Here is a 22,514-nt window from a genome sequence, read left to right as displayed (position 1 = left end):
CACATTAAAAAAAAAAAAAGATATTTGTTTTTATTTAGTTCTACAGGCAGATGTCACATCATTATGCCATCAGTTCCATTTTTTTAATTAAATTATATTAAGGTCAAGAAACCTCCTTGGACTTGTTGAAACCATTTTCCGGCCAGTAGAGGGCAGCAGAACGCGCTGTTAGCACTGATCTAATCTTAGCTGGGACCTTCCGGCACCCTCAGCCCCAAATTTCAAACGCAGCTCCGCATCTTTCCGCTCGGGTCAAAGCAAACGATCGATCTCCTGGTTTCACATTTGGTTTTATTCATATAGCTGCTGTGGGACTTTTCCCCCGGGGGATAATCCGCGTCTCAGGGGAGGTCGAGTAACTTCCTGCAACAACGGGCAATAATACGTCGAAACAGAAACCGTCTACGGGCCAGAGGTCCCGCGTGCTAATGCCATGCAAAAGTTCGCTACTGTTGCGTCACAGTCTGAAGGTTGTGGGTTTGAGTCCCCCCCCCCCCCCGTGGTGCTTCGTCCTTGGATCTCTGCCCTTGGAGGCTCTTGGTTAATAAAGGTTAAACAAACAAACAAAAAAATAAAATTATAATTGTACAATTCCAAGACTGTCGGGCATCTGGAAGTCCTGTAGGCTAAGGAAGGATGAGCTCGGCCCGGATGCCGGGCGCCGAGACCCCCCCGGCCAGGGCCACGTTAACAGTCTGGACCTCGGAGATGTGAGAGGACTTCTGGATGATTCTGCTGGCCAGAGCGGGCCTCACGGTGCAGCTCTGCCTCAGAGCACAGGTAGGTCCTGTCACACACATCCTGTCGATCAAAGCCCTCCTGCTGAGCGCCAGCGGCTCCCTGGCGTGCCTCTGGCCGGCGGCGGCGGCGGCGCCGGGCCGGACCACGCCGCTCTGCTCCGGCGTGCAGCTCTGCCCCTGGGCCAGGTTGGTCAGAGCGACGGCGGCGTGGATCTCCCTCCAGCCCTGGTGGACCCGTCTCGGCTGCTGCCGCTCCCTGTGGACAACACAGACGACCCATCATGCACCGGGGCGGCGTTTTTAAAATCTAAAGCAGACGTCGCCCCTCGGCGCAGGCTCAAAACTAAGCAGATGGAGCTAATGTTTCCACGGCGGCCTCCAAGTGGAGGCGGAGGGGGAGGAGAAGCTGCAAAGTGCAAACAGCTGATGTGAGTGAAGGCTGCGAATTACCTGTCACATCGAATTGAAGTATAGTCTGTTGTGTCTGCAAGAGAAAAGACAAAGACTCACCACGGCGTGCCAGGAATCTGTTTACGTGACGGCAGCGCAGCCGCAAACGCAATATTCATATTAATAAACCGATGCTGGGATTTATGAGCATGTGGGAGCGATTTGGATTAATTCCTAGCGTGTGTGCGTGAGGGTTTACAGGGGTCTGCGGGTCGTGGGCGCTTCCAGGGTGTCTGGGCCTCCCGATAGAAATGTTAGCCTTTGTCTGGATGCGTTTTGCAGGACCAGAAATGTTCGGCTCGGTGGGAGTTCAATGGCCTGACCCCCCCCCCCCCCCTTGGAGTGGGAGTTGGATCTGATATCTGCAACATGTATTCGGGACCGACTGCCGTTGGTGTTTAGTCCTCGATGTGTCGTTTAAGAGTCTCCGAATTTAATTCTTGAAGGGAGAAGGATTGATCGTGATGTCACGATGTCAATGGACTTAGCAGCCGACGCTAGCCCCCCTCCCCCCACCACCACCCGGGGGAGATATTACAGCGCGTTTGACTTCTGTTGGCGGCCCGTGCACGAGAGCGCATGATTTGTCCAACATATTTTCCATTCTCTGTTTGAGAATATTGCCCTGTTTTCGCCGCTCCATCTTTCTTCAAGGGAAATTGGAGGCACGACTCGAAATCTTTCAATGCTAAGGGGCCGTCTCCAGCGTCTGCTCGCGGGCGGCGCCAAGAGCAACTACTTACCGACAATAAATCTTTGGGTTTTGCGCTTTGCTCGCTACCGAATGTCCCCGAGCATTTCTGTCTTTAGCTTTAGCCCGGTTAGCTAATGAAAGGCCTCGGGTGTTGTATTGATGGACAGGCCGTTTTTATTTTTTCACTTCTGGGTGGAAGCAACAACGCAGTCGGCTTTTAGGTCACACCACAAATCTGTTAGATTTTCATGATTGTTGAATGCTAAAGTTAATACCAACAAATCAGCTTGTAGCTTCCGTTTAGCATAAGCAATAGAGATTTATTATATTGGCACAAGCATGTTTAGAAGTAGCTTTTTATGGCCTTTTTTTGTTTTGATGGAAGTTTCCAAGCAAATAATTGTTGTCAAAAAATGGCCTGTATCATGTTAATTACTGTTTAAAGGTACATTTTTATAGTCCCAAAAATTCTAAAAAAAACCCATGAATTGAGATTATGGAAATTTTGAGATTATTCTTTAGTTCTACCCTCCTCATAAATTCTAAAAATATTTTGTTTTCCTAAAGTGTGGAAGTTTGTGGGCGGGGCTTTAAACATTCAAATACTTTAAATAATGAATCAGGATGCGTTGGAAATGGTACTCGGTACAGCTTTTTCCTTACGTTTTTCATACATTTGGTGACTAACAATAAAGGTAAATATCTTAAAACCCTAGAAGTACTGTAAAAAAAATTGAGCTTTTTATAATAGATGTAGTTTTATGCAACTTGTCTGATGAAATAATGTCTGCGTGAGCTAACACGTCTTGGAGGTTTTCCCGCACAAATGATCCAGAGATTGCCGCTTACTGGAAAATGGTCGACTCGGAATTATTTCCTCAGTGTGGATTTGTTTGAAAAGGAGCAGCATTCCTGTGTGTTTTCAAATGTAAAGTGTAGCTACATTTTGTTGCCTTGGTTACGTTATTTACGGCTGTCTTGGCTCTTTAAGGTGAAACTGAGGTGTTGTAGAATTTAGATCAGCTAAGCCGACTGTAAATAATAACAGCACAAACGTAAAAGTCCTGTTTTTACAGCCTGACATGTTGAATGTGTTTCAAGTAGCGTTGTTTATAAGTGCGTTAGCTGAAATTTGGTGAAAGTTTTAGTCATCTCCTGGGTTGAGTATAAACGCGTTAATGATATTACGGCCTGTCCAGATTCTGGCACCATCACGTTCCACTTCTCTGCCACACGGGAACTGTGAACAGAGTTGCAAATACGCTTAAAATGACCGCTAGCCCACACTAATGTTTCCAGCCAGTTCAAATATTTAAAAAATATCTCATTTTCAGAATAACTTTGATTATTAGATTAGCATGACCTGAACAAGAATCAGAAGAAGAAAAAGATAATTCAGCCAAAAATAACCTCATCCAAAACCAGGAAAAACAAGATAACATCAATTTCAATTATTTGATTTTTCAGTTAAGAGGGAGTCTATAAAGTAGCACTTTTGTCAAACTCTCTACGTGCACATTAGCTTACATTAGCTTCATATCTAAATGCAGAAATGGAATCAATCCTGTGGTCTAACTCTTGAATAAAATCCCAAAAAAAGGAATCCTTAGTGGAGGCGATAGAGATTTTAAGAATTAAAGCTTTAGATTCTGGGCTACTGTAGAGACTAGCATACATGCTAGCATACAGCATGGAGGGGGACCCATCTTGATATTTACATAAACATTGAAATAAATATGCAATCAAAAACATGTTAGTACTAAGACAGTAAAGAGAAGAAGGAAGAATATATATGTTTTATTTTAAATAAATAGTCGTTTGTGTTGTTGACTTGCGCTATATTTGTTCCACTTTGCTGTCACCTTCTTTGTTTTATCACCCTTTTGGCGCTTCACACCTCACTGACATTAGGAATTGTACTTGTGCCGAGTTAAAGCACATTTCTCTGGCAGGATAAAAAAAGCCGATCTTTTAATGGCTGTAGACAGAAACCAGGTTTGACGGCTGCCAGGAGAGCGGCTGCGAAATGATGTAACGGAAGTTAGCGCGCGTTTGGATTTCACCGCGAGACGTGTGACGAACGCCATCGCCTGAAATTGCTACAGACTCCTCGGAGCTGTCGGGATGTGATGTAGATTTAGATCGATGCTGAGCGGCTGAGTGTCACTTGGGGGAAAAACTGGCTGCCAAAAGTTAAGGCAGCTCTCCCAATCGATGCTGGGGAAAAGTCAAATGGATGTTAGCGCTCCGGGTCTGGGTTGTATCACGGCCCGGCGAGATGACCACCGGGAGGATTTTTGGGCTCTGCGTTGTGTCGAGGCTGAGTGGCGGCTCTGACGGCCTCTTCGACTGAGGTTTCCACCTCTCACCTCGGGAAGAATAAAGTCTCAGACATTCTGTAATTGTCCTTGAGACCAAGCTGGACATTTCCAGGGGTGAGAAACCATAGCGGAATGAATGGCACATGGAAGTGTGTGGAAAAGCGCGGAGCGGCGGCCAGCGTGAACGGCATCCAGTTTTAAAATGAGGGATTTCAGCATCTGCGAGAGTCTTTATTAGATTGTAAAGGCTTTGGCTCGTTTCTTGAGTGGATTTGAGGGACGCGGCCTACAGGGTGTTGGGCCTTATTCCGATTTAGCTTTAACTTTATTACTGAGTCTCTCGGAGCTCCTGACTTTTAAGGAGAAGGATAAAAATGTGTTCTGGATCTCTGAGGAGCCAAGAGGATTCTGTCAGCCATGCTTTTCTTTAACTGAGCTTTAAGAGCCTTGGAAAAGTGTCACTTTTCCTCATCCAGGACAAACCAAGCCACAAAAAGACATTTCTTACCCATCTGGTAGACAAAATTGGCCTCAGTTTCGTAGGACGACGCTGGGGACACGACGTCTCGGTCCTCGCCGGAGCTGAAAGATTCCGAGTGGCTCCTCCTCTTCCGGGCCGAGGCTGAGGGCGAGGCCTCGGCCGCTATCATGTGTCGCAACGTGTCATTCAGGTATCGGTTCAGCAGGCTGCTCTTGTACTTGGAGGGCGGCGACGCGGCGTCGTCGCTGTTGCCCGAGTCGGCCATGGCAAGAACGCTGTCCTTCTTCTGCAGGACGCTTTTGTGAGATGACCTGGCAAAATCTGACTGGCCGATGGCCTCCTGGACGGGACACTCTTCCTCTGCCACACAGGAAATTGCACCGTGATTTAGGGCAGATTCAGTCAACTAAAAAACGTGTTTGTGGCACCGACGACGGTAACAAAATGTTCCCATCAGCCTGTGCGTCACAAAAAGTGACAACAGAGGGGTAATATCAGTGTTATCTGCTTGGCCGGAGGTCATGGGGGGGGTTTGAGGGCCACCCGACCGAGCTTCACTGCCTGAGAGGTTAGATCGCCAGTAAGACCCTACCGTCTGAGTCTGTGTCGTCACTGCACACGCTCAGCCGCTCGGCGTTCCCCTGGATGTATTTGTTGTACAGTTTGATCCTCAGGGCCCAGCTCAGGTCCGGCTGTCTCACCGTGTTCTTCAGCCGCCGCCGGGCGTTGGCGAACCAGTTAGAAACCTGCACAGAGGCACCGAATTCTCAAACAACTTGAGCCGTCATCAAGCGGGTCAAGCACAGAGGTCCACCCAAGCGCGTCCAGGTCGTCACTTACCTGGACGAGCGTCATGTGCGAGCCCAGAGCCAGGAGGACCTTCTCCGTCTTGGTGGGGTAGGGGTTGTCCCGGTGTTTGTACAGCCAGTGTTTGAGTGGCCGGGCCATGTCCTGCAGCACCTGTCTCTTGTGGCGGACTTTGACGCCACCCAGACGAGGCCTGGATGGAGCAAAGGGTGACCGATAGATTGATGAGGACCCCCCCTCCTTCCTCCTAAACTACCACACTTGACAGATGATCCCTGATTATTTCTTTCAGATTTCAGAAAGTAAGTATATTCTTTTAAGTTGCACCTGCATCCAGAGCTCAGAGTATTTAAAAAAAAAGGCATACCCGTATCTCCTGAATTTAAAAGGAGCGCTGATTTCTGTCGCGTCCCGGCAGCGCAGCAGCTCCGCGTCCTCCCTGTCCGCTAAACCGCTCCGAGGTAAATCTCCACAGTCCGGCTCGGCTCGCCCGCCGTTCCCCAAACAAATCTGCGTGTCAGAACTCATGGCAGCAGCTCCGTCGATAGTCAAACACAGGTGCATCAGTAGCCCTCCAGATGGGAATCAAAGCAGCTGGTTCCCATTCCAGATGTTGCAGAAGTAATGTGCCGCGCTCCTCCTCCTCCTCCTCTTCTGCTGATGAAGATGTAAAAGCCTTAGGAGCGAGATGTTTGAGGAGTCAGAGGATGTTTTCTGGTTTAAGCCGCTCTCTGCGAGGAGAGTTCAAATAACCTGCTCCTTCGCTGCTCATTGGCTCCTGAATCGGCCAATCGCACGTCTGGATGGACTCAGAGCAAGAACACCACACCAGCGAGAGGGGTCATTACATCCACCGTGTTTTTGTCTGGTGTTGATACAGCCAGTCCTGGTGTTTTTGTAGAAGCTATACGAATCCTTTATGTTTTATTAGAGTAATTTATGAGGCTAATTGCACGGGTGGCATGAGCCAGCAGAACCCTCAGACGGTGGAAAGAGTCGTAAAGATGACAAAACTCCGCTCTTTACAGATGTTTTCCTCAACTACAAGCAGAAATCCTGCAGGGATAAGTGTTACAACGCTGCACAAGTTATGGAAATCATGTTACGGTCTATGTTTTGCTCTGTGACGATCCGGCGTTGAGCCACCGAGTCTTTAAGTCCAAACCAACAATAATTGTGTTTATGCAGATGTTGCAGCCTGTCCATACCACCGATCGGCTATAAATACAAAACAGCCTTTCGTCTGTTTAACCTCACTGCATCTAAAACTAAAATAGACCCAATCTGAACCGATTAAACGTGCTGCCGAGGGTAAACGAAACCATCTGCGGGGACCACTGAAGGTGCACGCTAAAAGCAACATGCAGAAATGAGATAATTGCCATTCTGTTGCAAACAATGTCATCTTTCTGTGCACCACGTCCACCCTCGTCTATTCTCGGTCCGCTTAGCTTCTACGTACGACGGCCTCTGGGGCAGTTTGGAGCTGAAGGTTGCAGACGATCCCGAGTCATGTGACCTGCAGTGGGCAGCTAATGCTGACGTTAGCTTTAGCCTTAATGGCTCATCATGCTGACCTGTGGGTTTCTTGACACTGGTAACGCGACGCAACATCATGTCAACAGAGGTCCTGCTCTGCAAATATGCAATATTCGGTTTTAGGCTGTCGACCACAATCTTTCTTACGTAAGGTCGATCCGCCGTGATGAGTCCACCACCTGCTGGTCATTTAATAACCTTTCAGCAGTTTTTTTTTTCCTGCTCTTCCGTGGATCTTTTTGAAGGTCACGGCTTTGATCCGGGTTGCACTTGTTCAGGTGCTAAACGTATTAAAGGACTTCATAATTCTCGCCCCCGCTCGTAACGGGGCGGCACTGGCAGGGCAGCGGAGTCCGAAGCCACAGAGCTGAAAAGCACATGGAGCAGAAGCGTCTCCGTTAGGTGCAGTAAATTCCTGCTTTACATTCCTCAACAACAGTCGGAGATTGCTACATGCTACCACAGGCCATTTGCTGCCGCGGCTCCGGTGTTGATATTAGCTACAACACACCTACGCATGCTAGCCAGGAGACCAGTAAAGCCGCCGCAGAAGGACATATATCTCTCTACTGTTTGGATAGTTTCAGGACACATCTGTGTGAGGCTCTCACAAGTGAAAAATTCATTCTTTCATTTGTTTCTACTGAATAATTTGACAAAACCGTTGTTATAATCACCTTTCTTCTTCAGTTTTAGGTTTTTTTTGAGTGTATGCTAGAAGGTTAGACACATATTGTGAAGTTCTGTATGAGCATTATCATGTCTGGAGAGACAAAATATGAAAGTGGAGGTTTAAAAAGTTTTATTGGACCTGACCTGTCCCAATTAGTCTAAATGGCTAATGGTGTGACTAGAATAGTCTTCGCTTTAGAGTATTTTACATTACAACCATAGACCCCCCCCCATTTCTGCTGCTCGAACACAAGTATGAATATTATTTGAGATCAGCTTTGTTTATTTTTGCTCAGTCTGAGAAGTCACTTACACGATTGAGACAAATTAACCAAGAAAACTTGACATCATCTCCCCGCGCGGCGTTTGAAGTGGGCGCCGCCGCCGAACGCGAGGCGGTGGGTTTTCATTGGATCGCTGCGGGGTCTTAAATGACACCGTGGTGATCTCAGAGGGGCGCCTGCAGACTGTCAGCGGCGTGATGAAATTATACGGCCACATTTTGGCTGGGGTTTGGCTGGGGGCCTGGAAGAAGTGCTACGGCGCTCTGGCAGCGTGGTTTGAGTGTTTTGGTAATCAAGAAGTATGTAAACAGGCCGATGAGCGCATCCTCACTCATCCGTGCCGCCGTCCGCCCGACATACGAGGGGGTGTTTGACACAGAAGGCGATCCTGCCAAAGTTAAATATGAAGCAAATGGCGTGCTCCTCATCCTCGCAGCTTTACCCAGCAGCCTCGTTGGCTCTTCACGCTTTTATGCCCTCGTAACTCTCTCTGCAAAGTCTCCAGAAAGCCATTAGTGCCCCCCTCTCGCCCAACATTCTTCCTCCCAAAACATGACATGATGGACACATTAACACCCCGTCACACCAAATTGAGCACAGCATCCGCATAGGCGGAAGGAAACTGCGGGAAAGTCGAGGAATGTGGCCGTGGACAGGAGGGGAGAGAGGAAGAGGAGCGGAGTCTGCGATCAAATACGAGTATTCCTTAATGGAGCGTCACTAATGTCGATTGTTTTTTAATTGTCTCAACACATTTGCGCTACACAAACTTCCTGTCACGGTTAAATGGGGCGTGACGGGGGAGTCGGCGTGTAGGAGGATTAAAAAATGCACAAATTCAAACCTTTACTTATCAACAAATAGGTTTCTATGAGGAAAGAGTCGGGGATTGAGAGTTAAAACAGGTTTTTCTACTTCTGTAGGGGTGGGCCGCCTGTTTTTCTTTTTAATTTACAGACCAAAGTTCTAAATTGGATCGTTTTAAACAACATTTTCTTGTCTGGGCAGTTTTCTACCCACGGTTTGTGGTGGTGTTAGCAAGCTTATTCATCTGCCTGACCTTTTGGTAGTCCCCTTTTCACCAGAATGGGATATTCCACCCTTTGGAGGCACGATTCCACCAACTTGGGCGTAAATGATGACTTTAGTTGAGTGAGAAATCACACTGCTGGAGGTGTAGCTGCTCCCAGGACAACTGAACCGGTAGCTTAGCTACTAAATGTTGGCTGAAATCGACAGTTATCTTGATGGCGGGTCTGTTTTTGTGCAGCCTGATGTCTGCCTGACTTGGCCTAATAATGTTTCTCTGGTGTACATTACGGTTAATTGAAATGCAGCAGCTGTCAGAACGATTCCATGCTGATGTTTGTAACTTGGCAGGGGAGGATTACACTCGGCCGCACTCTGGCGTGCCCCCACTCCCCCAGATCTCCGTCTTGAGAGTTGTTATTTCTGCCAAACGCCAACAGGAAAACTGAAAGTCTGACAGAAAGCAAAGCTGCAGCTCTTGGGTTCAGATCCAGCCGCCCAGCTGTCCGCAGCTACTGCGGGCGTTTGTGGGGGGCGGACAGACCCACTCTGCCGGGATCCACTGGACCTCGGCTTGGTCGACCCTCTGGAGGTCGGCCTTCAGCTCTCTGAACGCCGCCGTGACGTCTCCATTGACGATCACCTTGTCGAACAGGTGCCCACACAGGTTCTCCATGGTTTCAGCCAGATCGATCATGTTCTCGAAGTCCTCCTCCTGCCAGGAGAACATACCAGGAGGGTTAAAATGAGTTTTCATAGAGTTCCTCTTTTATTTCACTGCTGTAGGGAATTAAACCAAGAACCTGTTTGAAACCCAACAAAAGAGCAGCTTAAAGAAGAGAGTGAGGAGCAACAAGGGTGCTGTAAGCCTGTTGTGGTGCTGAACACACTGCAGCTGGACTGGGACGCAGATGTGTGACCTCACTGGTTTTAATAAGGGCAACATGGGCAGGTAGGTCAAACAGTGATGGACAGGCCAGATGGGCGTGATAAAAGCGACCCGCTGTTTCTCACACACCGCCCCTTTTCTTCTTTTTATTACCTCAAATGTCAACTTTTGGACAACAGGTCCCACCCGTGGGTTCTATTGGGAACATCAGCCGCCCCACCGGCAGCCCTGGAACTCCCCTTGTCTTGTAAAAAAGTCCCAGGTCAACCGCGTGGAAGACAGGACACGACATGGAACAAGCACCTCACACCTTCACACGTGTCGCTAACATGCTCTGAGTGTCTCACTGAGAAGGTCCTGACTGCGCTCTTGTCCTCCTCGTCGCAGATGAACTTTGCCCTCCGTCTGGTCAGCCGCAGCTCCTCGATGCGCGGCGGCTTCACGAACACCACGTACGGCATGAACTCCAGCGAGTACACGCGCTTTATTTTCTGCGGAAGGGGAGTAGGCTGAGTGACTTTCACAAAGGCAAAAAATAGAGTTGAGAAGAATTTTAGCCAACTTGGATCAATCAAGCTTTTGGGGAGTTTGAGTCCGTTCTTAAAATACACGTCAAATTAAATTACAAACGCTGCCAGCGAATGAGGTTTTTGTCGAAAAGAAGTTAAGCGGGGACTGAACTATTCTTGGTTTGAGAATTTTTTTTGCTTGTCTGTGTAAATGCTTCGCAACTAAATGGCTTGAGTTGAAATTCTTACTTCTGTTCGCCGTTCCGTTCTTTTTTTTACGTGGATTGAGACCTTTGCATAGAAATTAGCCAACAGGTATTACAGGAAAAAGATCGTTGTGTATGTCCAAGACCACTAGATGGCGACTGGTCTTTATTGCTTGTTTGTGTCGGGCTGGCACGTCTTCGGACGCTAACGCTTCGGTTTAAAGTTCAGAAGAGCAGGCGAAGGATAACCTCACAGAGAGTCTTGTGGACGATCAATTAATTTGACGAAAGATATTTATTCGATTTGTTCGCTTACACTCGGGTGCACGTCCAGGAGGCACACCTTGCCCTCGGCCATCACCGTGCACACGGAGTCCACGCTCGTTCCGTAGTAGTGCCCGTCGTATCGCCCATATTCTATAAACCTTTTAAAAACAGATGGTATGAAATGATAAATCGGCAGAACTGGTGGATACTGGTGCGCGCCGTACCTATTACTGAGGATGTACTCTTCAAACGCGTGCACTGAGAAAAAATGGTAATCCACCCCTTCGCTCTCCTGCTTCCTCTTCTCTCTGGTGGTGTCTGAAAGGACAGAGGGGGCTTTAAAAGAGATCAGAAACCGCCGAGCTCGCAGGAAGTAAATGCACATGTGTCTTACACGGTACGGTGACGCCATAGCGGTCGGGATCGGATATTAGAAGCCTCCTCTTCAGCTCATTAACGCCAACGCCGTTGGGCCCTTGGGATAAAGTACAATAGGCCATGTTCAGCGTGCGGGCAACTCGTTCCAAACCGTGTCAGTATGTGCGTTCATGTTTTGCTCATGATCAAATAGCTCCAGCGAGGTTAGCGAGCTGGTGACACATCTGTCTCCATCATCAGAGCAGAAGGGAGGAAGCATGAGAGAATCGGACAGACGGAGCTCTGATTTCATACTGATTTGGAAATGATTCTCCACACGGCCCCGCTCTTTTTCTCCATCCCTGTAGCTCTCTGTAGGACAGTAAATGCTCCCGTGCCCTCTGGTAATTCCATAGATTCAAGTCTAAACGTGTCATTAATGTCGGAAGAGGAAACACCCCCTCACAAGGCCTTTGCATTGACCTCCATTAACAACGTATGTCTAAGCCTTAAACTTCACCTTAGCCATTAGCGTCGAGGGGCCCAAAAAATCACTGTGATCACGTGAGGTCAACAGTTCTCGGCTTCTAACTATTTTTCCACTTCTCAAAAAAAAGGAGCGTTTCCACCGAGCGCGACGCCTGGATCCAGTTTGGAACGTTTACTGGTCGTTGCAGGCGGTTTCAGCTTGTGAGAGACTAAATTTAATGCCCAGCTCAACCGCTACACGCTGTCGCGTTGCTACGCTGTCACAGTAATTATGTTGGCAGCGCAGCTATCTGCCTCCCTCTCACATGCGGAAACGGAACACGCGCAGTTCCAAACCATAATGAACCAGAACTCTGCGATTTAGCGGAAACGTGGCCGAAATGCTCGGTCAGGAATTGTTGTGTAGCTGACAACAGAACCAGCCGATCGGGAACTCTTCCATCATCGGACCGTAACGGTGGAACAGTCGATGACGGGAGGGTCCCTAGCAGCACCTGGTCCAGCTGGAGGATTCTTCCCGTTCAAAGAGGTTCTATCTGCCACGCATGCTCCCTCTGGGGGTCGGGTTCTGAGTTTCTATCAATCTTGGTGTAACAGATGCTTTATGAATAAAGCTGAACTGACTAGAATAGTAAAAACAGCCATTCGTTGGGACTCCACCTACTTCGCTTTTAAAGTTATCGATAGCTGCTCTGGAAGTTGCCGTGAATGTTTTTATTTAACTTCATGTTGTCGACGAAAGGAGAGGCCCTGATTGGGCCAAGAAACCTCTGATTGGTGGGCGGCTTGACGGCAAGACCGGAGGGCAGAGCTGGATTGTTTCCCCAATATGATGAAAATGAGTAAAAAATAGATTGTTTGACCCCACACAGAGAGTAAAAGACGTCAGGACCCTGCATGAACACGCACGCACACACACACACACACACACGCACACACACCGTAGCATCTGGGATTCTCTCCTAGAGCTGCTCTCTGCGGTTCGGCGTTGCATCAGATGCTAAATGAGCTCCGTCTGAACCCTGACAGTCGGATTCCTGACATACCTGCCTTTTCCATCACAGTGTTGCATGAGCTCAATACATTACCAAATATCAGGTTTATAGAGTCTGCGCTCGTACGCCGCTGATGTCTTTCGCAGGACAACTGGAGCAGAGTCTCATCAGACTGGGCGGATTTTCTCCCCTGACCTGTTTTGATTTTTTTCAAGAACTGCAGGATCTGTAGGGCTCAGAGGGGCCTGGCGGGCCCACAACCTTTCCTAAAGGCACAGAGGTCTATTATTTCATTTAAAGTACACACACAGTACAAACAAAATGCTGTATATATTTCCAGCGAGGCCAAATTTGACACAGCTGGTTCCAGTTTAGCGATGGAGGATTTTCCATATATAAACCTCATTGCCAATAAGCTATAGATTCCTAATGATGATCTCTGCTCGATGGAGAGCTTGAAAAAAAAAGTAGCAAACCGGAGTCAAGGTAAGCTCTGACTCAATTAAAGACATCTAAATCTAAATCCAGGCTGTCTTAGCTGTTCTAGTTTGATGATAAAATACTTGGCTGACATTGAGAAGGATCATGCTCTCGATCCGCTCGATCCGATTCTCTTCCTTCATCTATTATTCATCCCTCCTGCCTGGGTCCCTCCTGTTCCATCTTTAATCCGAGGGGCGATCCAGGGTAACGTGGTGTTAAGAAGGCCCTCGCCGGCGTTCCCGCGGGTGTGACGGACAGTCTTCAAGACACTTTACACAGATGTTTCCACCCACACTGTTTCTTTTGCTCATACCCACCGACCAGAACGACCAGACGGTGCCCGTCCTCGGGGTCCCTCCGATAGGGGATCACCTCTCTGTAGGTTGGGGGAGGATTTGAGCCATTTACCCCCGTGCTCCACCTCTTGGCTCGCGCCGCCTCCCTGACCCAGCTGCTCTTCCTCCCGAGTCGGAAGCTCCGTCGTAAACCGGCTGGGTGTGAGACAGAAGGATCGGTCAGGTGTGTGGCTGAAAACTCCAAATCAATGTAAACAAGTTGTTGCAGTCACCCCCGTGTCCTGTTTGTGTTCATGCTAGCCGCCGTTCAGCGCGGGGAAAAAACAAATAGTCCCAAAAGGTGCCATTGTCGTTCCCAACTAAGCCTTGTTTCTAAATGAGTGTGCAGTTGTTTAGTTATTATGGTATTACCATTTTTGATCCATCAATTTCTTTGTCTTTTGGCAGAATTTTCATGTATTAGCTGAGCGTCACATCAATCTTTGTTTAACACTAATCGTTGGAGCTCTTTAGATGCTAATTCTTTGAAATTTCGTGACATTATGCGAGCGTTCTTTAGGAATATTATTATTAAACTTTTTCATTTTTGTTTTAACCACAGCCAGGTTCCATTTAAAGGTGCTTCCCTTAGCACCGGTGGCCATAAAAAGAATTAGCCACAGTAAGAGAGCGAAGCAAAACAGAAAAGCAAAACCCAATTTGCGAAACCACGAGCGCTGCCAGCTGCCACCCAGACTCCGAACAGCAGTCGGGAGACGACAACACCGTCCGTCACGCTTTGCTCGTGGGCCGCCCGGCAGCCAGCGCCTGCCATACATCTGCGGTCTGGCCCGGCTCTGCGGGCTGGACTCGTTCTCGTGATGTAAACCGAAGGTGGCAGGATTTATTTGACGTTAGCTGTAATTTCACTCTGTAAGCACATCTGTACGTTTCCTTTGCAGGAAAATGTAACTATTAGTTGACTCCTAATATTTTTTTCTTCTGTTTCAGTCTCAGTAAGAAACATCCCAACGTTTTGTCAATTAAGGTAAAAATATGCACTTTTATTGGCTGCGTGTCTCCGTCACGGTGACCGATCAGCGCATTAGTACTTGAATCCCTCGGCAGCCATGTTTTTCCTTTTTCACTACGGATCCTCCGGTGTTTCCATTTCCTCTCCCTCTCCTCTGATTGCTGTGCATTAGGTCGTCCGGCATCTATGAGGATTCATAATCCAGGCAGAAAGGAAACACAGGTCTTGAGCCACGTCCTCAGGTGGAGGCCGTCCCCAGATAAGAAGGAACCGAGGGATTATTAAATGCATATGGCCGAGCTAATCACTTTGCCTTATATGCACAAGAAAAGGATGATTTTTTTAAGTCAGCATGTATGCTTATAACATCCTGTGTCGCTCTATTTCACAAACATGTCAAGTGCATGAGATCCAGTCAGTGAGATCAGGACAAACGGAGTAATTGGGGAAGCTAAAAACCACATTAGCTGCTCCGGTCCACAGCTACAAATCTCCAAACCACAAAGCCGCGTGGTCTTCCGAACCGGTTTGTACAGAACGGATCATTTCTTCCCTCCATACTTTAATGTTAAATACATTTTCCAAAGTGGAAATGATTCTAATGTCAAGTTCATTCACTTTTAATTTAGCTTGTGTGTGATTTAACAAGCTAGTTAAGAACTAATCGGCGTAAAATCAATAATTCTGAATTGTGGCTTTTGCTAAAGGACGCTTTGGCCGGAAGGTAGGGGTTAAAAAAGCTGTTTGATTGTGCTTATTCCACTCTGTTGCATTGCTGCATCCCTTTTCCTGTATCAGTGGGATTTGAGTGGAAAGAGTCTCACCGATGTGGATCCCAGTGATAGCTCCATAGTCCACGTCCTCCACAACTGGACAAACTGGATGGAAAAAAGAGAAAACGTGATGAAACTTTTGACAATGTAAATGTGTGTTTGAGTGTTCTTGATCAGGCTTGATCAGGTTTTAAAGTTGAGGTTAGAAGTGGGTTTGGATCAGGGTCAGGGTCCGGGTCCGGGTCCGGGTCAGGGTCCGGGTCCGGATCAGGGTCAGGGTCAGGGTCAGGGTCAGGGTCAGGGTCAGGGTCAGGGTCTAGGTCAGGGCCAGGGTCAGGGTCAGGGTTAGGTTTAAGTGTTTGGTCACGATAGTCAGGGTTAGGGGCTTGAGAGTGTGTTGGGTCTCTAAATGTCCTCACAAAGACAGTGCAACGATGTGTGTGTACCTTCCTTCTCATCTGTGGCGCATGTGGAGAAAACAAAAGAGACATGAGTGCAACGGCGGACGCTGGCCGCCGCCCTAAAAGCAGTGAAAAGCTTCTGTTAGGACGCGTCACCTGGCGGTTCGACTCTGCGAGGCTTGAAGAGGGCTTTGGGTCGCTGCAGCGCAACTCTCCTGTTCCAGACAGAAACAAAAGCCTCGGTGATTCCTCGCAAACGTTCCGAGGCGCCGCGTTGAGGTCGGAGTCGCCCACCTCTGGTGAAGCTGCGGCGAGGGGACGAGCCCTGCGCGACTGTGGCCGTCTCTCTGGTGACAGGCCTGCCACCAGGCCTCGTCCTCCGCGCTGACAATCTGGAGGACGTCGCCCCACCTGAAGGCCACGGCCGCTTCCTTGCAGGGGACGGCGGGATCCTGGCCGGGGTCGTAGTCGAAGAGCGCCCGGACGAACAGCTGAGGAGAGGAAACAGCCGGTAACAAAGGAAAAAGTGCCGTGTGTTTGGTCTGTTGCTCCACTCTTCGCCTTCTCCGTATCCCAGCAACGGACATCTGGTCCTTCTTCACATGTGATGGGGTCATTTTTTTAGCATTGACCACGATCATAGACGACGATTTGCCTTAATCCCCTTCGAATACTCCCTCAGTCAGACGGCTTCCAGCGTTGAAATCCAATGCAAGTGGCGTGCACGGTTCACGTGGAGGCTTGCGGCGGATGAGGCTTTTCCTGTGTAAAGCCCGAGTTCGGCCCGGGAGTAAACTTGGAGACAACAAACCGAGCGTTGCCAATTAAAACAGCAAGAAAAATCTGGAAGAGGTTTGCGAAGATGGTGCGCGTCCTGTCCTTGACTGTCTGGACGCGCTGCTGTAACCGCGGCAACGGCGAATACAACACACACGACACCGATGCGACCTGTTTTCACTCAACCGGGCTGCTCGGCGTCGCTACCTTTGGCTCATTTGGCGGCATTTCCTCCTTGGAGAAGGCGGGGACGATGGTGAACCTGACTTCATTCTGAGAACGAGCCTGCGCAGGAACAAACACAAATTCGTTATTCGGATGACGCTAGCTTCAAGATATCCCTTTTAATTGCAACTCTCGTTGGGGTCGGGGAGCGTTATCAGCTGAGGTGAGACGAACCAGAAGAGACGGGATTTCCTTTGGTTTCCTGTGCTCCAGCGAGACTCCGTTCACCTCCCTCAGCTCGTCCCCTTCGTGGATCAGACCTTTCAAATGTCAGAAAGCCCCCATCATGCTTCTGTAAATATGATCAAGTCATTCTATCAGTCTCATTTCTGGGCTCACCGCTTTTATCTGCCGGCCCTCCTCTCATGATCCTCGCCACCACGATGGCCCCGGTGGATTTATCCCTCTTTATTGTCGCCCCCTGAAGGATTCAAATGGACATAAAGAGGTCAAACACGGACAGCGAACGCATCGTGTTCCTCCAGAGCTGCTTTACTCCAGCAGAGGTTGTTCAGAGGAGACCTTCTGACCAGCTGCTTTCAAGCAACACACACACACACACACACTGGAGAAGGTTATCTAAATCTACATGATGTTCAACAGATGCTTTTACGTGGAGAGAATCGAATCTTATCGGCTCCTCCGTGGGTGAAACCCGCCGTCTGGAAATCTGTAAGGTCCTGGATTGATCATCCGGTTTTGGGCTGGATACAAAAGTGTGTTCCATATTACGGACAAACACACAAACACGCCGCGGTGTGGAGTTTGTCTTTTAACAGACTGTTTCTCTGACTTGTAAGAGTTCCTAAGAAACCAGGGCCGAAACATTCAATGGAATTTTGTGCGAGGGAATTTTGAACATCTCTGCTACGGACCAGAATGGAAAGGTGGAACCTGGACAAGCGTTCGTTAATCTGTATGTTTATGGAGAATCTGATCTACGGTATATGTATAAAATGAATCTTTCCTCGGACAAATTTAGAGGATTTTGTGTCATTAGCGAAGGTATGTGCACTTTTGTACTTTCGGTCAAGTGTCACTCAATCCAGGAACTTTCCAGATGCAACGACGGCTCGGAACAAAGTGGAGTTCTGCAGATTATCCCGGCGGGTTAAGGAAACCGGCAGAGATCAAAGGTGAACGGCGTTAAAACCGGAGGGGAGGTTAGGGAACTGTTCGAGCGGACGGCGAATTCAACACGTGCAGGCGCACAAAAAGACAGAGAGAGAAGTTGAAGACAAATATCCGGAGCGGGAGATGATCCAGGCCGGGACGGGGCCACACCCTTACAACAAAAACAGTCCGGATCACCAGATTGGCTCCGTCTCGACTGTCACAGCTTAGCTCCTCTGATCGACGTGCGATAATTCGGAAAACTGGAGAAATTTGGGAGCGTCCATGAAAATCCTCTTCGAGTCTCTCTTCCCGAGAGGAGCCCCCTCCCCCATTGGGATGATTGGCTCTCTCGCCAGGGCTTAGATAAGAAGATTGATCGCATTCTTTGAAAGCGGTATCAATGTTCTTAAGTTCTGGCAACCGCGGCCGCCTGCCTTTCCAAGAACTGATGCAGCAAACCAACAGAGACATAAATCCCCTTTCACATGTTTACGGACCAGCGGCTCTTTGGTTTTGACCAGGCTGACGATTTTGAAGGAGTCGTCCTCCTCCTCCAGGACGCGGTCGGGCACAGGCGGTAAGGCGGGCTCAAAGTCCCGCTGAGCCACGGCGTCGTGCACGGACAGGAAACCCTGGAATGGAGACCGGAAGTCAGGTTCAGGTCACCACACACACGACTCTGTATCAAGCCTGCATCTCACACCATGACCCAGTGAACTCTGCTCGTGCGCGCTGGACCTCACACACGCAAATGTCATCACATTTCCAGTGTTGGACGGTAACCTGACATGACCGTCGTGCCCAGAAGGTTCGTGTTTTTTGGATAAACAAGCCCACGCACAAGCGGCTCCTTCATGAAGCGATGGGGGGAGCGTCTGCTCATCCACTCATCCACCCGTCAGCCAGCCCAGACGTCCCTCGGCGGCCGCTCGGCTAGCAGCCCGCCAGCGTCTGAGCGACGTGTCGGAGGTTCGTTTTCAAAGCACAAGCGCTAATTTGCAGGTTGTTACTGCAGCCAGGCCGTGTTGAGTATGTGTGAGCTGCTGCTCTGGAGCCAAGAACAAACGGGTCATTACAACGGTTCAAACAGGGCTGGTAGCTTTCTGCTGGCGTTTCAGCTCTCTCTCTCTGTGTGTGTGTGCGTGTGTGTGTGTGTGTGTGTATGAAACATGCATTTAAATCTGGGCCTCCACACACGAGAGCGCTAATAAACACAAACTGGGGGTCGATCGGTGCGGTCCGCAGATGTCAGCAGCTTTAAGCAGACTGACGCGCCGAAGTCAACGTCAATAACATCTACACGTGGGTCGGTCTGTCGGTCCGTGCGACCAGACAGAGGAAACACGACTGTCCCGGGAAACACAACTGTCCCAGGATCAGCGTGTTAAATTGTGGTTACACGAGGGAAAGAAATGCTCCGTTTGGTGACTACACGCGTGCATATGTTAGCTGTTAATCTGCGTAAGTATGTGTTTGTGTGTGTTTTTGACCAAAAATCGAACCCACGGTCAGCGTGTAATATGTTTACAGGCGTGTCACGATCAGTTTTGTATGAGATAAGCGGCAGCATCATCACGTCTCCGCAGGACAGATGTGCAAGGTGAGGTGTTCGAAATCTTCACGATGATCAAAGAATAATCAAGGAAAACGGCGCCCGGAAGCTGGACGAATAAAGTTTCCATTACAAATGTTGGCGCTAGGCTAGGTGGCTACCAAAATCATTGTCAAGGGCAGAAAATTCCAAATGTCTACATTCATTTTCTGTATTTGGGACTCTTATGATGTTAGAACTTGAACCGAATTGTTTAAAAAAAAGTATCCATTGAGTTTATTGTTCAAAAATGTGCAAAGTTGAAGTATCATTCACCTTAAAGTGAGGTTTAGAAATCAGGGCAGCTAGTTCTCTGGCTTCCTCCCTCCAGTATCGGTGCGTCAGCTCCTCGGCTAACTGGGAGAGAGAGAAAACGGGACCCATTTAGAGGTATAATGTTGAAATAAATATCTGAAAATTCACCGTTTGTCTTTGTTAGCACACAGAGGACGGAGCTCGATGCTAACTAATTAGCCCGTGTTCTCTTTGTTTAATTGTCGTTAACAATGGGGTCTTGAATGTGCGAGGCTACTATGCGATTGTGGAACGGAGCAGCGCTGACACTCGTCACGTCGAGCGAACCGCGGTAATGACTGCTTCAAGATGTCGAAGCAGCGCGGTGGAGGTTCATTAGTTTCCACTGTGAGCAAACAGAAGCCTCTCTGAGGGGAAACAGGCCCCTGGTTTGGCCCTACCAGCGGGCCCTGGTGATTTAACCCAGGCGGGGGGAGGCGGGGAGAGGCTGTCGAAGCGAATCTGAGGCGAAGGGAGTGAGGGGAAGGAGAGCAGTACGTGGGAGAGAATATAGAATATGGGGGGGAGATAGACGGTATGGAAACATGGAGGGGATACAGCAGAAACAGGAAACTGGGAAACCACACAGAAAATGCAAAGATAAAGTCAGGAGGAGGCACGAGGACCGGAGCGCCGCGGTGCCACAGGCGCAGAGGAACAGCGCTGGAAACAAACAAATGCTGAAACTCTGGCTGGTGCGCGGACAATGATTTTAGCAGCGGTTCTGGCCACACGGGCCGTCCTCGATGACCTCACTGCTTTGAAACATCTGAGCTTCGAAAGGGTTCTGAGAGTCGGAAAGAATGCGCATCGCTCTGGCGCGAGGAAGTCCTCTCCTTATCAGAGGAAGCGGCCGGAGCGGTGCAACGGATCCTCCGCCCTCCGACGGGGTCACTCACGTCCGAGGCCAGGCCCGCCGCGTGCTCCCGGGCCGGGAGGAGGCCCCGCTTCTCGAAACGCCTCAGGCACTCGTGGATCTGTCAGCACAGCATCAGAACAGAGGTTTTCTGCAACTTCTAATAAACGCACGATCGTAAAACATCATTTATGGAACAGCCTGGGACGAGCCAGAACATTTGAACACGAGTAGTAGCTGCCGTCGGAGTAGTTTCCAGTTAAACCCGAGCGGATGATGGCGCAATTATTTCCTACGCTGATATTAGTGGGAGAGAAAAAAGAGCAGATGTGGAGCTCAGAGTCGTCACCTTGAAGAGCAGATGGAGCTTCTTCTCCATCAGCACGCTGTGGAGGAACCTGTAGTCCTCCTCTCTGTCCATTTGACTCTCCTTCCTCGACATGATGGAGGACAGCAGCTACACACACACAGACACACCTAATAACACTCCATCAACACCTGTTACACAGTCCCTCTTCAAAGGTTATGAGGAACAGGTCAAGAACTCTAAGCGAGGGTTCGAAGGTTAAATAGAGGGCGTGATGACAAAGATACTGCATGGAAAAGCCTTTAAAGTTTTCACTGTTATGGCACCAGCGCTTCATTTTCCACTGATGTGAGTGTTTTAATATCAGGGGATGATATAAGAGGTGCAGAAGGGAAAAAAACAACGGGCCAACCTGCTACGCTTTGGACGCAACTCCGTCTTCTGTTCTCCTCACTCTGGAAATAATTAAAAAATTACATTGAAGCCTTTGGTATATCCAGAAATCATGTTTGGTTATCTGTTCCAACATGTATTTGTTTACATCATCCCAGATGGTGGATGGAGGATTAAATGACGCGAAACACAAAAACGCGCGGCCCAATACTGCCCCCTGACGTTCAAGTGAGATGACTGCATGCCAATTAATTGTGTTTTTTCCCCCATAATATGAATATTTTACCATGTTATAGGCCTCAGTACCTGTGAAACGATGCAATTTAACACACTTTGTTGTGACAAACGTTTTTTAGTTTTGAATTGAAACAGCTCAGTGTAGACTAAAATGTTTCCTGACATTTAAATTAGAAGCAATAAGCAAACTTGCAAAACTGAAGCTTGACTCACCCAAGATTGCCCATTCCATTAGACTCAGTATCACTAAATATCCAAATTTTCAGCGTCCTCTTGTTATGCCAGTGCTCGAATGGCCTGACTGCAAATGATTGCAGAGGGTTTCTGAGCTGCTCAATGCCTCTGACCTAAATCAAGCATGAGGGTAATCAATAATACAATGTAGTAAAGTTGGTCAGCTCCACTTCTGGTAAATCGGTGGTCCTATTTTCATTTTGGTTTTTGAAAAGTTGGGTCACCACATTTTTTGTGAGGCCACACTTTTAATAACAAAACGTGAGATCAAAAGGGACAAAGCAGAATAGGCCTGCACCGTGGCCGTTTGGCATCATTCTAACCTCTAGGATGGCCAATTTATCAGTATGATCAATAAAATATTGATTATCGAGTCGACCCAGATACACAGCGCAGGCGTGGGCGGGTCCTAAAAATATCCAGCCAATGAGATGCGGCCTGGAGAACTAATGGTTCCTTACTTCCTTTTCAGCTGCGTCACGTTATCTCAGACGGCTAGGCTAACTCCGGAAATTCAAAACAAAATTCAAAATAAAAGCACTAAATTGTTCCGTTAGCGCTCGACATCGCTTTGCACATTGTCCCTTCATCTTTTTATTAGATATACCACACAAATATTGAAATACGGTCATTGTGAAGATTTTCAGGAAATGGCCGAGGAACAGATGATTTAATCCGTCGTGTGAAGGATCCTGGAGAACCCTTGAGCATAGGATCAAGGCCAAAAAGTAACCATCTATGTTATGTAGTCTATGTTATGTAGTCTTGTATTACTACTGCCTAGTACTGC

At 48.4% G+C, this 22,514-nt stretch overlaps 2 protein-coding genes and 1 long non-coding RNA gene across 8 annotated transcripts; 1 reads left to right on the top strand and 2 right to left on the bottom strand.

Annotated features, from left to right (window-relative positions):
• Nucleotides 1-271: 271 nt before the first annotated feature.
• Nucleotides 272-8,699, bottom strand: LOC130538925 (homeobox protein Mohawk-like). The gene is made up of 6 exons (XM_057056971.1): nt 5,861-8,699; nt 5,527-5,686; nt 5,279-5,432; nt 4,714-5,046; nt 1,191-1,224; nt 272-996 (listed from the first exon to the last, which is right to left on the bottom strand). The coding sequence occupies exons 1-6, from the start codon at nt 6,055-6,057 to the stop codon at nt 627-629; spliced, it is 1,248 nt and encodes a 415-aa protein (XP_056912951.1). The 5' UTR covers nt 6,058-8,699; the 3' UTR covers nt 272-626.
• A 178-nt stretch (nt 8,700-8,877) lies between these two features.
• LOC130538907 (MAGUK p55 subfamily member 7-like) lies at nt 8,878-22,195 on the bottom strand. 6 transcript variants are annotated; one of them, XM_057056920.1, is made up of 18 exons: nt 21,704-22,195; nt 21,273-21,315; nt 20,903-21,010; nt 20,597-20,674; nt 19,680-19,760; nt 18,310-18,444; nt 17,036-17,117; nt 16,871-16,956; nt 16,679-16,756; nt 15,989-16,185; nt 15,851-15,909; nt 15,345-15,398; nt 13,530-13,703; nt 11,283-11,363; nt 11,113-11,206; nt 10,938-11,046; nt 10,254-10,397; nt 8,878-9,732 (listed from the first exon to the last, which is right to left on the bottom strand). In XM_057056920.1, exons 3-18 carry the CDS (start codon nt 20,993-20,995, stop codon nt 9,502-9,504), a joined length of 1,776 nt encoding a protein of 591 aa, XP_056912900.1. In that variant the 5' UTR covers nt 20,996-21,010; nt 21,273-21,315; nt 21,704-22,195; the 3' UTR covers nt 8,878-9,501. The 6 variants fall into 6 exon arrangements, 5 of the variants coding, with proteins under 5 accessions (XP_056912900.1, XP_056912896.1, XP_056912897.1 ...); XR_008953996.1 differs by having other exon boundaries at nt 9,601-9,732; nt 10,060-10,397; XM_057056916.1 differs by having other exon boundaries at nt 10,938-11,206.
• Nucleotides 13,725-14,854, top strand: LOC130538948 (uncharacterized). Its single transcript, XR_008954005.1, has 2 exons — nt 13,725-14,535; nt 14,693-14,854. It is a non-coding gene; the product is annotated as an uncharacterized LOC130538948 (long non-coding RNA).
• Nucleotides 22,196-22,514: the final 319 nt, after the last annotated feature.

This window comes from Takifugu flavidus, chromosome 15, assembly GCF_003711565.1.
Source record: "Takifugu flavidus isolate HTHZ2018 chromosome 15, ASM371156v2, whole genome shotgun sequence".
Lineage (NCBI taxonomy): Eukaryota > Metazoa > Chordata > Actinopteri > Tetraodontiformes > Tetraodontidae > Takifugu > Takifugu flavidus.
The sequence above is the reverse complement of the archived record's forward strand: the minus strand, read 5'-3'. Positions and strand labels throughout refer to the sequence as shown.